The sequence below is a fragment of the Penaeus japonicus genome, unplaced genomic scaffold (assembly GCF_977035675.1).
Source record: "Penaeus japonicus unplaced genomic scaffold, GWHDUDI00000001_assembly GWHDUDI00000020, whole genome shotgun sequence".
In the NCBI taxonomy this organism is placed as follows: domain Eukaryota; kingdom Metazoa; phylum Arthropoda; class Malacostraca; order Decapoda; family Penaeidae; genus Penaeus; species Penaeus japonicus.
In genome coordinates, this window is record NW_028234422.1 from 28,482,511 (window position 1) to 28,494,793 (window position 12,283).

At 38.2% G+C, this 12,283-nt stretch overlaps 1 protein-coding gene across 1 annotated transcript in view; it reads right to left on the reverse strand.

Annotated features, from left to right (window-relative positions):
- Window positions 1-2,025: 2,025 nt before the first annotated feature.
- The window catches only part of LOC122262196 (calpain-A), a 40,290-nt gene continuing 30,032 nt past the window's right edge, over window positions 2,026-12,283 (reverse strand). Inside the window, exons 7-12 of the mRNA XM_086547856.1 lie at window positions 11,734-11,927; window positions 10,191-10,544; window positions 7,485-7,662; window positions 6,940-7,051; window positions 6,096-6,208; window positions 2,026-4,605 (exon numbers count right to left, since the gene is read on the reverse strand). Coding sequence (XP_086403982.1) covers window positions 4,381-4,605; window positions 6,096-6,208; window positions 6,940-7,051; window positions 7,485-7,662; window positions 10,191-10,544; window positions 11,734-11,927 — 1,176 coding nt within the window. The 3' untranslated portion in view covers window positions 2,026-4,380. The remainder of the gene's footprint in view (window positions 4,606-6,095; window positions 6,209-6,939; window positions 7,052-7,484; window positions 7,663-10,190; window positions 10,545-11,733; window positions 11,928-12,283) is intronic.

The following is a 12,283-nucleotide window of genomic DNA, read 5'->3' on the forward strand; positions in this document are numbered from 1 at the left end:
TTCAATTTATTCACACTTTTTGGGACATACAAGTGTATTTTTCCTATTGATAACAGGTACACTGCCCCATGAGAGTACAATGTGAGACACAGATTATGAGGCAACACAGATGTGAGGAAAAGAAAAGGAATGACATAAAACAAAGGAAAAGTTGCAGTTGGACCATGTAAATGTATGATTGTACATATGCTGCTATCCTGCAATTATGCTAACTTGCAGGCCTCGCTTCTGTATTGAAAAAACAACTCACTAGTTCTATAAAACCTCTTTTGAAGTTTTTCCTTTTTCAACATTAAATGAACTGTTGATGCAGCAAGTAATTTTAGAATAATCAATCAATATGATTATATATTATCATGGGATAAGAATGCCTTTATGAAATAGGAGAGAGCAGATGATGCATTATGGAAGAGGGAGAGGGAGGAAGAAGGAGGAGGAGAAGAAGGAGAGGGAGAAAGGAGAAAGAGGAAGAGAGAAAGAGAAAGAGAAAGAGAGAGAGAGAGAGAGAGAGAGAGAGAGAGAGAGAGAGAGAGAGAGAGAGAGAGAGAGAGAGAGAGAGAGAGAGAGAGGAGAGAGGAGAGAGAGAGAGAGAGAGAGAGAGAGAGAGAGAGAGAGAGAGAGAGAGAGAGAGAGAGAGAGAGAGAGAGAGAGAGAGAAAGGAAAAGAAAAAGAGAGAGATAGAGAGGAAGAGGAAGAGAAAGAGAAAGGAGAAGGAGAGGGAAGAAGGGGGAGAAAGAAGAGGGAGAGGGAGGGGAAGGGGGAGGGGGAAGGGAGAGGGAGAGGGAGTAGAAGAGAGAGAGGAAGAGGGAGAAAGGAAGAAAAGAGAAGATAGAGGGAGAGGGTTAAGGTTAAGGAGAGCGAAAGAAAAGAGAAACAATGCATTGTTTCAGTCACAACTCCATGGTCATAGTGCGTTGACCACCCAACTGTTGCAATAATAATTATTGAGCAGAATCCTGAAATATCACAGATGAATCTTGTAGTTAACAGCTGGAGCGATAACAAAAAGAACACATCTTTTATATCTTGGATAAACGAATCCGGATACGTGTCATAAAAAAACGCAATACCTTAAATAAAATAACAACTACGATCAGAATAAAGTCTACAACGCCATATGTGAACGATCTGATTAAAATACGCTTCAAAGAAATATATTTTCTTTCGAACTGTGATAATGATAACAATAACAACAACGATTATTTTATATTAGACATTTAGTGATGTATTTTTTTGTATTATAATATGAATTGCTAACATCTTATAGAGTCTCAATATATCCTTACTACTAAAACATGACATGTTTTTTTTTGCTCTGTTTTAAAGAACTGGTCGCTATATGTATTGAAACTCACAGGTAAGTTAGACATTATTAAATCTAAATATGTGCTAAAGTAAACAAAGAACGGGAGATAATGGAATGTACATAATAAAGTAAAGGCATTATTTAAATATAAACACATCCATATATTAAGCTCAATCGCGCTCACGCACCTACACCAACACACACACACACACACACACACACACACACACATACACACATATACATATATATATATATATATATATATATATATATATATATATATATATATATATTAATATACATATACACACAAACACACACACACAAACAGACACACACACACACACACACACACATATATATAATATATATATATATATATATATATATATATATATATAATATATATATATATATATATATATATATATATATATATATATATATATATATAATATATATATATATATATATATATATATATATATTATATATATATATATATATATATATATATATATATATATATATATATATTATATATATATATATATATATATATATATATATACATATATATAAATATAGTGTTTATATATATATATATGTATATATATATGTATATATATATATATATATATACTTATATACATATATATCTATCTATCTATATATATATATACATATATATATATATATATATATATATCGCATCAAATAACGCCTTTCTCAGTTTCCTTTACGTGAATCAAATGTCACAATCGTTCATCAACAAATGAAGACAACCAGTAAATAGCGTACAGGAGTTTCCTATTTCATGTGCATATACCATATATCATGTACATTTCGTATATTCTGCATATCATAATACCAATATACAATGCACAATACGGCAGCATACCGTGTATAAACACATAGAAAACATTCGCACATTGTTTCTCCTATAACTGTCAAAGCCAAAACCTCTGCGGGGCCGAAGAAGGGTTGGGGGGGGGGGGGGGGGGGAAGGACAGGTAATGAGGTATTTGAGGAGAAAGAAGGGTGGGTAAGAGGGTTGGGATAGAAGGGGGATGGGGGGGGGGGGCTAGGGGAGAGGAAGGTATATAATGGAAAGGAGAAAGGGGAAGGAAATGGGGGAGGGGGGGGGGGGTAGAAGGACAAGTAATGAAGGTTTAATAGGGAATGAGAAGAGGGCATGGCGGATGGGGGGTTAGGAAGAGAGGATGGGGTAGTAGTAGTAGCAGTAGTAATAATAGTAGCAGTAAAAGTAGTAATAATAGTAGCAGTAACAGTAGTAGTAGTAGCAACAGGAGTAGTAATAGTAGTTGTATCAGCACTAGGAAATAGTTATAGTAGTAACAGCAGCAACAGTAGTAGTAATACTATCAGTAGTAGTAGTAATAGTAGTAGCAGCGGTGGTAGTAGTAGTAGTAGCAGCGGTGGTAGTAATAGTAGAGTAGTAGCAGCAGCAGCAGTGATAGTAGTAGTAGTAGTAGTAGGGAGAAAGAAGAGAGGGACAAATAATTGGGGGAGGCGTAGGGGGAAATGGTTGTGTGACTAGTGGTACAAGGGCGGAAGTCAAGAAGGAATGAGATTACGGGGAGGGAGGAAAGGGGGGAGGGGGATGGGAGAGGGAGGGACAATCACAGGAGCCATTGATTAGCTTCTGAACGCGGTTGGTCGGAGGCTCCGCCCACTCGCACACGCATTCGACATTCTTGACCTGCTTTTGTTCTAGAGCTCATCATTACCAAAATAGGGCTTACACATTAATTAAGTTTGTACATATCACAAGGTTCAGGTGTGCATGCCTTTTCTACCTGAATCTGATGTGTTTAGTATTACTTTGCATGTACGTGTATACGAACGAACACACATACACACATATGTATGTATATATATATATATATATATATATATATATATATATATATATATATATATATATATACATACACATACACATACATATATACATATACATATACACACATATGTGTGTGTGTATTTGTGTGCGCTTTTATGTCTGTGTGTGTCTGAGTATGCATGTATAAGTATATGTATGCCTATTGTATATATATATATTACATCCATCACTCAGTTTTCAGATGCAACGACATAATTGTATCCAAATTTTTGAACAGATTAATGAACGCAGATTACAGTGTACTGTAATTAACCTCCTCTCTCTATATCCGCATCCTTATTGACGTCGTTACCTCTCACATAGATGTCTTCAGTATACTTCCACATATTCTAGAACTTAATTTACCTAGGCACAGCCTACAGCAAGGCACGTTTTAACACACTCCTTCTACCACGAAGGCCTAGCAATAAGCAGGAAATGTCTATCTTCAGGTAAAAAATGTCAATATGTTGCTTTTACAATCGATTTTCTGTGGTTTTTGTTCAGTAACTAACTCACACACACATATATAAGTATCTTGATTATGTGTTTGTTTCATAGACATGTTCATCACAGGAGGATAACATGTATATCACTTATTCACAGTTAATATGAGGTAATATTTTCCCGAACGTTCCCCATTTTATTGCTCAAGTTCCATTATTAACAGCAAAATCACTCCATTATTTACACACCACTTCAACCCAATAGACATTTATCCTCTCAACAAATAATTAATAATTTATAAGAATAAAGCTTAGTTTCTTATCCGAATAAACGTTTCTTCGTAAGAATATGAATAAAAATAAGAACAACAACAACAACAAAAAATTGGACAAACAATGGATGAAAAATAGGAAGGAGAAGAAAAGAATAAGAATAAAAGGAAAAAGATGTAGATAAACAAAGAGAAGGATAAGAAATAAAAGACAAAGAATAGGGAATGAAATGGTGAGAAGATGAATTAAATATGAAGACCAGGAAATGTAAATGAAACAAGAAGAAAAAGAAAAACAACAAAACAAAACGAAGAAGAATCATTTAAAAAGACAGAAGACGAAGGAAAGAAAAGGGAGAAAAGAAAACAAGAACAGATAAGAAGAATAAAAACAGATAGAAAAAAAAGAAAAGGACTGAAAAAAGAAGAACGAACTGCGCAACGGTCTTATTCGGGAAGCTTCTTCAGCTGAAATGGCTTCGGCGAGTAGACTCTGACCATGAAATAACCGGGAGATTCAGGCAGGAAAGTAGCCGGAATGATGACATAATGGCCAGGCACTAAATCCTCGCGTGACAGAACCTCCCTGAAGTTTATGTAGGTACCTGAAGTTCCATCTTCGTAGTTGTAGTAGAAATGAGATAACGGCAACCGCTTGTTCGGGTCGTCCGTCTTGCGGGAGGGAAAAGAAAGATTTTTAAAAATGATTTTATAGTGTGATTGGATGGGAGTGTATTTTTAATGTATGTTTGCCGTGGTTATTTATTTATTAATTTATCTGTTTAGATGTATTTATATTATATATGTATATGTGTTTATTCAAGTGATGGATTATATGAACTATTCTCGGATTTCTGGTTTGTTTTCTCTGATTTAGATTAAGTGTAAACATACATGACTCATGAGTTCTTGGTTTGTTATTGCTGAATTAATTGCAGTTGTGACATTTTCAGATAAACACACCCATACCCACACCCACACACACACACACATACACATACACCCCCCGCACACACACATACACACACACGCACACACACACATACAGACACACACCTACTAGGTCTTATTGTTTAATAATATGTGATTTCCAAGAAGCATGCCCATAAAAAAACGTATCTTGTAATATATTAACACATATATCCTCTACGTGTAGTTATTCAAAGATTAATTTTCTGGAAAATGGAAGTGAATTTATAACACAAATGTGAATTTATAACACAAAAAAGTGATTGTATTATACTTACTGTATTTCCTTAAAAGGAACTAAAATGATATAGATGTTGAACAATGACAAAATAAAACAACTTTTTGATTTAGAGGCAGTAAAAGTGTGCACGGAATTGAAATGGATGTTATGGTACTATAAAAAAATCTGTCTATGAACTTCGGAATATTATTATACAAAAGGAATGCCTTGGTCGGGTAGTCGAGTAATAATAAAGCCTGACAAAAATGTTCATATTTTAACCAGAAAGTTATAAATATTAAGAAACGAATATATATATTTTTGGTTTCATTGTCTTTCCGTAGGTAGCTTTTGGATTTTCTTTTAAATAATGCTTTATGATACAATATAGGATATTGCTGCAAAAGAGTTTATGATACAGAGATGTAAATTCACTTAGTTAAATGAACACTTGCAAAATGCGATATGATTTACTAAAAAAAATACATAAAAACATTATATACTCATAATGATATATAACGCATGAACACGAAAGAAATATATCCCTTTTTATGCTTTATGGACACATATTCCATATGTGTCCATGGTATATCATTGTATCATAGAAAGTTATGTTTTTGTGTCCTGCATTGATATCTCATAGAAGCTATGCTGTTGTGTCGTATAATGTTATAGCATATACTAGTTTCCAGCGATATCATACTTTGTATTATCAAGAAATTGTAAAAAATCCAGTCCACAAATTTCATATTAATAGACAACGCCGTTGGTCACCAAGAAAATTAATCCAATACCATCAACATAAAACAACAAAAATAACCACATAAACAAGAACAGCACAATTAAAAAAAGAAAAAGAAAAACAAAACAAAAACATTATGAAAATCAACCGTCACCAACCACAGCTCCATCACGACCACCTTCACCACCAATACCGCCACCACCAGCCAACACCATCAACACCAACACCCACCTTGTACAAGAAGAATGCAATCTGCAACATCTTGACTCCCATGTGTCGGTTTGAGCGCCGGTGCTCCTGCATGACGCCGATCAAGACGTTGCACCCGTCGTCGTCATCGTCGTCTGGAAAGGAGGGAAAAGAGGGCGCTAAAGGAGTCCTTTGAATGAGTTTGTTCGTTGAAGGAGTTTCTTGGGAAAAAAGGGCGCTAAAGGGGTCTTTTGAATGAGCTTGTTAGGAGTTCGTTGAAGGTGTTTCTTAGATGGTCGAAGGGGTTCGTTGATAGATGGTTGGGAATCGTTTGGGTAGAATAATGATGGTTGTATAGGCAATGATTTGCTTTTACGGCTGTGACTCCTTTGTCGGGGGTTTAGACGGCGTCTTTCGGGGTTGAGGTTGTGGTAAGGGCCTGATTAGAAGCCCTTCTTGACATCTACCGTGGACCAGCTCGGGGACGCGGACGCATGCAAAAAAAAGAAAAAAGAAAAGAAAAAGAAAAAGAAGAAGAAGAAAAAAAAAGCGCGAGGCAAACACAGACGCCACTATGCCACAATGGCTGCTGTGGTATTGATGTTGATAATACTGATGGTAATAATATTAATCCTAATGCTAATGCTGATGATGGATACTAATGATAGATAGCACTAATGACAATATAAATACTGATGATGCTATTACAACTAACAATAGTGATGCAAGAGCTCAATTGAAAAACAAATAATGGACAAAAGTAAATAATACATTTAGGAAAATGACCCCGGATGAATACCATAGAAAAACAACGTGTCTTTTTTCCAAATAAGAGAACCATTAGCCACAGCGAGAACAACAAAAGCAGAAAACAACAACTACACACCTGGTTCCTCGACGGTGAGCAGGAACTGAGGATTGGTTGCGAATTTCTCGAAGTCGTTTCTACTTCCTCCCGCCGTCTGCCCTGGGATCCACTCCCCTTTGATGGCTTTGACCTGTGACCTCACATACAAGGGCAGGCAGATGCATACAAGGAAGGAAGCAGGTACAAGCGCAAAAAAGAGAAAGAGAGAGAAAGAGAAAGGAAGAACATTAATAAGAATGACCCCATTAATGAAAGGATGAATAAGAACAAATATTAACAGGCCACATTCATTACAAACAAACACACGGCGAAAAATACATTATGTTATATTTTCAGTCATTGTCAAGTATATTCCTATTAATTCAATGACATATTTTCCACCATCCACCACACCCATCAACCACCATACCCACCCGCCACCATACCCACCATACCCACCCGCCACCATACCCACCTGCCCGACGTAATCTAATAGAACCACCATATCCACCATCCACCACACCCATCAGCCATCATACCCACCCGCCACCATACCCACCATACCCACCCGCCACCATACCCACCTGCCCAACGTGATCGACAGTGCCATCGTTATCGAAGTCGGGGCCTATGGTGCACACCGACACCTCCTCGAACTGCTCGCAGAAATCGTCATAACTCATCCAGAATTCCCCGTCACTCAGGCTGCTGATGCCCAGTCGCGTCCGCTGCTCCTCGGGGACACCGGACCACCGCTCGTCGCTGGGGGGAGCAGGGAGAAGCAGGAAGGAGGAGGGAGGAAGGAGGGAAGGAGGAGGGTGGGAGGAGGGAAGGAGGAGGGAGGAAGGAGGGAAGGAGGAGGGAGGGAGGAGGGAAGGAGGAGGGTGGGAAGGAGAAGGAGGGTGGGGTGGTTGGGAGGGTGGGGGGAGGAGAAAGGGTGGGTGGGGAGAGGAGGGAAGGAGGAGGGTGGGTGAGAGAAGGAGGATGGGGGGAAGAGAGAGGGTGGGTGGGAGGGAGGCAGGAGGAGGGTGGGTTGGAGGGAGGAGGAGGGAAGGAAGAAGAGGGAAAGAGAAAGAAGAAGGGCGATAGGAAGAAAGAAGGAGGGAAAGAAGGAGAAGGAGGAAGGAAAAAAAGGATGCAGGAAGAAGGAGGACGAAGGAGGGAGAAACAAAGAACGAGGAACGAGGTAGAGATGGAAAGAGGGGATAGAGGAAGGAGGAAGAAGGAAGGAAGGGAGGAAGAAGGAAGAAAGAGGGAGGAGAAGAAGATGGAAAGGAAGAAGGAAGAAAGATAGTGGAGATAAATAAGGGAAGGAGGAAGGAGGAAAGGGAAAAGAAAAGAAGGAGAGAAGGAGGAGGGAAGGAAGGAAGAGAGGAGAAAAAGATAAATCAGTAACTTTAATTTCTCAAAGTAAGACCTAGCTACAGTCATCAAAAGTCATCATCAAATGTAAACATCATAATAACTAAAGTGTAAAAACAAACAAACACATGAATTAAAGAAAAACAAACAATGGAAAAACAAATCAAAATAAGAACAAAAATACCAATAACAACCCTAAAAGAGAAATTGATAAAAAATCCTAGAAACACAACACAGATCAAAACAAACAAACAAGCAAACAAACAAACAAACGAAAAAAACAACGTTCGTCGGTTGCCAAGGATGTCATTTTGTTGACATGTTGAGGTGCCATTGAGCGTCACGAGTGCCATGGCGACCTCGGGAGTGCCAAGCCCCCGTGATTCAGAATGCGATTAATTTTATTTTATTCGCATGGTGATTTATTGATCTATGTGTATTTTCTTTAGTATCATAATCGTTGTTTCCTATTTATTTGATGTTTTTTTTAGAGATTTTATTCATTATATTCTGTAACATAAAAGAGTGGTTACCAGAGTAAAGAGATTGAGGGATAAAGGAATGGTAGATAAGAGAATGAGATGAAAGGATGAATGGATAAGAAAAAAGGTCATGAATATGTAGTTTACTGCATGAATATAAATAGTCAATAAATATATAAAATAAGTAGGTAAACAAACGAAACATTAAATCAGTAAAAAAGCAAATAGAAATACAATGATCGAGAAGAACCGAATAAAAACAAGACACAGACACAGACGAAAAACAATAGAATAATAATCAGAATAAAATACGAAAGCATAAATCATGATAAAAAAGAATCAGTGAAGATAGAACAATAATATATATATATATATATATATATATATATATATATATATATATATATATATATATATATATATATATATATATATATATATAGATATGTAGATTATATATGATATATATGTATATATATATATATATTATATATATAAAATATATATATATATATATATTATATATATATATATATGTATATATATATATATATATATATATATATATATATATATATATATATATATATATATAATATATATATATATAATAATATATATATATTTACAGACATATATATATATATATATATTATATATAATATATATATATACCATATATATATATATATATATATATATATATATATATATAATATATATATATATTTAATATATATATATATATATATATATATATATATATATATATATAATATATATATATATATATATATATATATATATATATATACATACAGACACACATACACACGTATATGCAGAACTACGAAGGAAAGGAATCCAACGCAAAGAAATAAAGCTCTAAGATAAACAAGTAACACCAGAATCAAACGTAAGGAAACAGACACGAAAACCTTGATGATTGAGAATTGGCCTGAGCATATTGAAGCGCCTTCGAAATAACAGGGCTAGCTATGGTTTAATAAGCAAAGGAACATGTAATTAAGCTCGGCCAAGGTTTTATGGGATCATACCCTAGTCATAAATTATCTCGGAGGCAATATGGGTACGTGGCGAAGGGTGATTACTGTCTTTAAAAAGTTTTTTTTTATTTCAAGGACAGGATGTGATCGATGCCTCTGCACTACAGTGAGTCGGATGAAAACTATCCTTTCTACAAGACTACAATACGAACGATGAAAAGTAAAGGTGATCACGATAATACTAATTATAAAGCGGGTACAGTGGCACCGTGATAATAAGTACACAGTGAACGGGTTATGAGCAAAGCGAGCGATATTTAAGACAGAAGAGGCCAGACTAATGCATTTTCGTGGCTTACATCGAGGAGGGCGAGGGTGATGGAGGGACCCGGTTCCTGGAGAGAGGCAGCAAGTTTAATCAATATCCATTTCTCTTAACTTATAGATGAAAATAAGAAAGATCCAAGAACACAGACTAACGAGCTTAAGTTGGAAAGATAAGATCCATGATGACGGATCAAAGCGGAGAAAAGGATAAAAGAGAGAGAGAGAAAAAAAGAGAAAAATACCACATGAGCAGCAGCAAGACCTCATGGAGAAGGCGAGTGACAAGCCTACCTTCCTAGAACACGTGATAAAAGCTCCATTTCTCGAGCTCTTCAGAAGGTGTGCATAGAGCTTCTTCAGGTTCTCTATGTCCTCCATCTCGTACCTCTCAGCGAGGCCGCCTGTGAGGTCGACCATTGCGTCCATGCTCTGCCCTCCTTCCAGTGCCTCGAACGTCCCGTGGAGTCTGGAGGGAATGCGGAGGAGGAAGGGGCGTCAAAAGAGTAGGTATGGGGAGGGGAAGGGGAGAATAAGGAAGAAAGAAGAGGAGAAGAGAGGGTCCTGCCTCTCCGCACCCGGGAGGAGAGAAGGAGGAATAGGAGGAGGGGGTGGAGGAAAAAGAGAGGGAAGTAGAAGAGGAAGAGGAGGAGAGGAGAGTGGAGTGGGTAGAGGAAGAGGAATGAATGGAGGAAGGAGCAGCAGTGAAAGTGGATGAGGGACGAGGAGAAGGTAGTCAGAGTCGAAATAAGGAAAAGAAGAGAAGATGCGGACATTAAGGAGCAGGGGAATAAAGGGGACGGCTTAAATAACAAAAATACTATTAAACAAAAGAAACAGTTAAGTTAGAAAGAGCCCTCCTGTAGATAAAACCAAACACTAATCGTTAAATGACAACACAACAAATACTCTCTTTTACAACACAAACACATTCCCACTCGTGTGTCAGCAAACCCGGCCCTAACTTGGTCATAAGTACCAGCCCCCCCTACCCCCTTACCCCCTTCCCGTGCCATAAGACCTGACACTAAGTTGTCCATAAAAGTCCCTCCCCAAACTCCTTCCCTTCTTTTCGTGTCATAAAATGGATATAAACAATTATCCTTTCCGTGACACAAACCAAAAGGAATTACTTGCGATGTTAAGTCGGTCAAGTTTTGTATAAGACCGGTATTTTCTTAACACAGCCATCTCGATGTATATAAACCTGGTACCTGTCATTCACTAACCCTCCCTCTATTTTTTTCCTATCATAAAACAAGGCACTAACATACATCCATATGGCACTTGCATCGTCTAGGTGTCAGTGCCAAACGAGGCAAATAACGAACTACCTTGTAAAAGACATTCTCGACTGTTACTAACATGCTACAATGCAAAGAAAAGTGTTAGAAAAAACAAGCCACTGTACCACCTTATTTGTTTTACTTAACCATATATATAAACACACGTATGTGCGCGTCACTTATAGATAGCATTGTAAATGTAATGCAGGGATGTTTACTATTTACATCTATTATGTAGTCGGAGAGAATCGAAGAAACCTGAATTAGTAACTGAATCCCTTGTCTTGGACCTTCTCGACGTCACGCACTCAACCGCAAACGATCACCAACCTCTCCCCTGTGTCCCCCAACCCCTGCCAACCCCAAACTCACTTGGCATAGGCCTTCTCGACGAGCGCCACCCAGAACTCGCTGGGCTCGGCGCTGCGGGCGAAGATGAGGACCCCGTCTTTGGTGGGCAGGCGGTCGTCGATGCACACGGTCACCCACTCGCCAAACCTCCAGAAGCGGCACACGACCAGCCCGGTGTAGCCGTCGCCGAAGAGAGCCTGGTCCGGGGGCACCACCTGCGGGAGAGCCAGGGAAGGGGAGGCAGGGTTGGGGGGGAGGGAAGCGGGAAGGGAGGATGGATGGGTAGAGGAGGGGGGAAGGGAGAAGGATGGATAGAGGAGGGAGGAGGGGAAGGGGAGAGAGAAGAGAGGGGAAGGGAGGAAGTATGTAGAGAGAGGAGGGAAGGCAGGGTTGAGGGGGAGAGAAGGAAAAGCGGGAAGGGAGGAAGGATGGATAGAGGAGGGAGAGAAGGGGAAGGGGAGAGAGAAGAGAGGGGAAGGGAGGAAGTATGTAGAGAGAGGAGGGGAGGCAGGTTTGAGGGGGAGAGAAGGAAAAGCGGGAAGGGAGGAAGGATGGATCGAGGAGGGGAAGA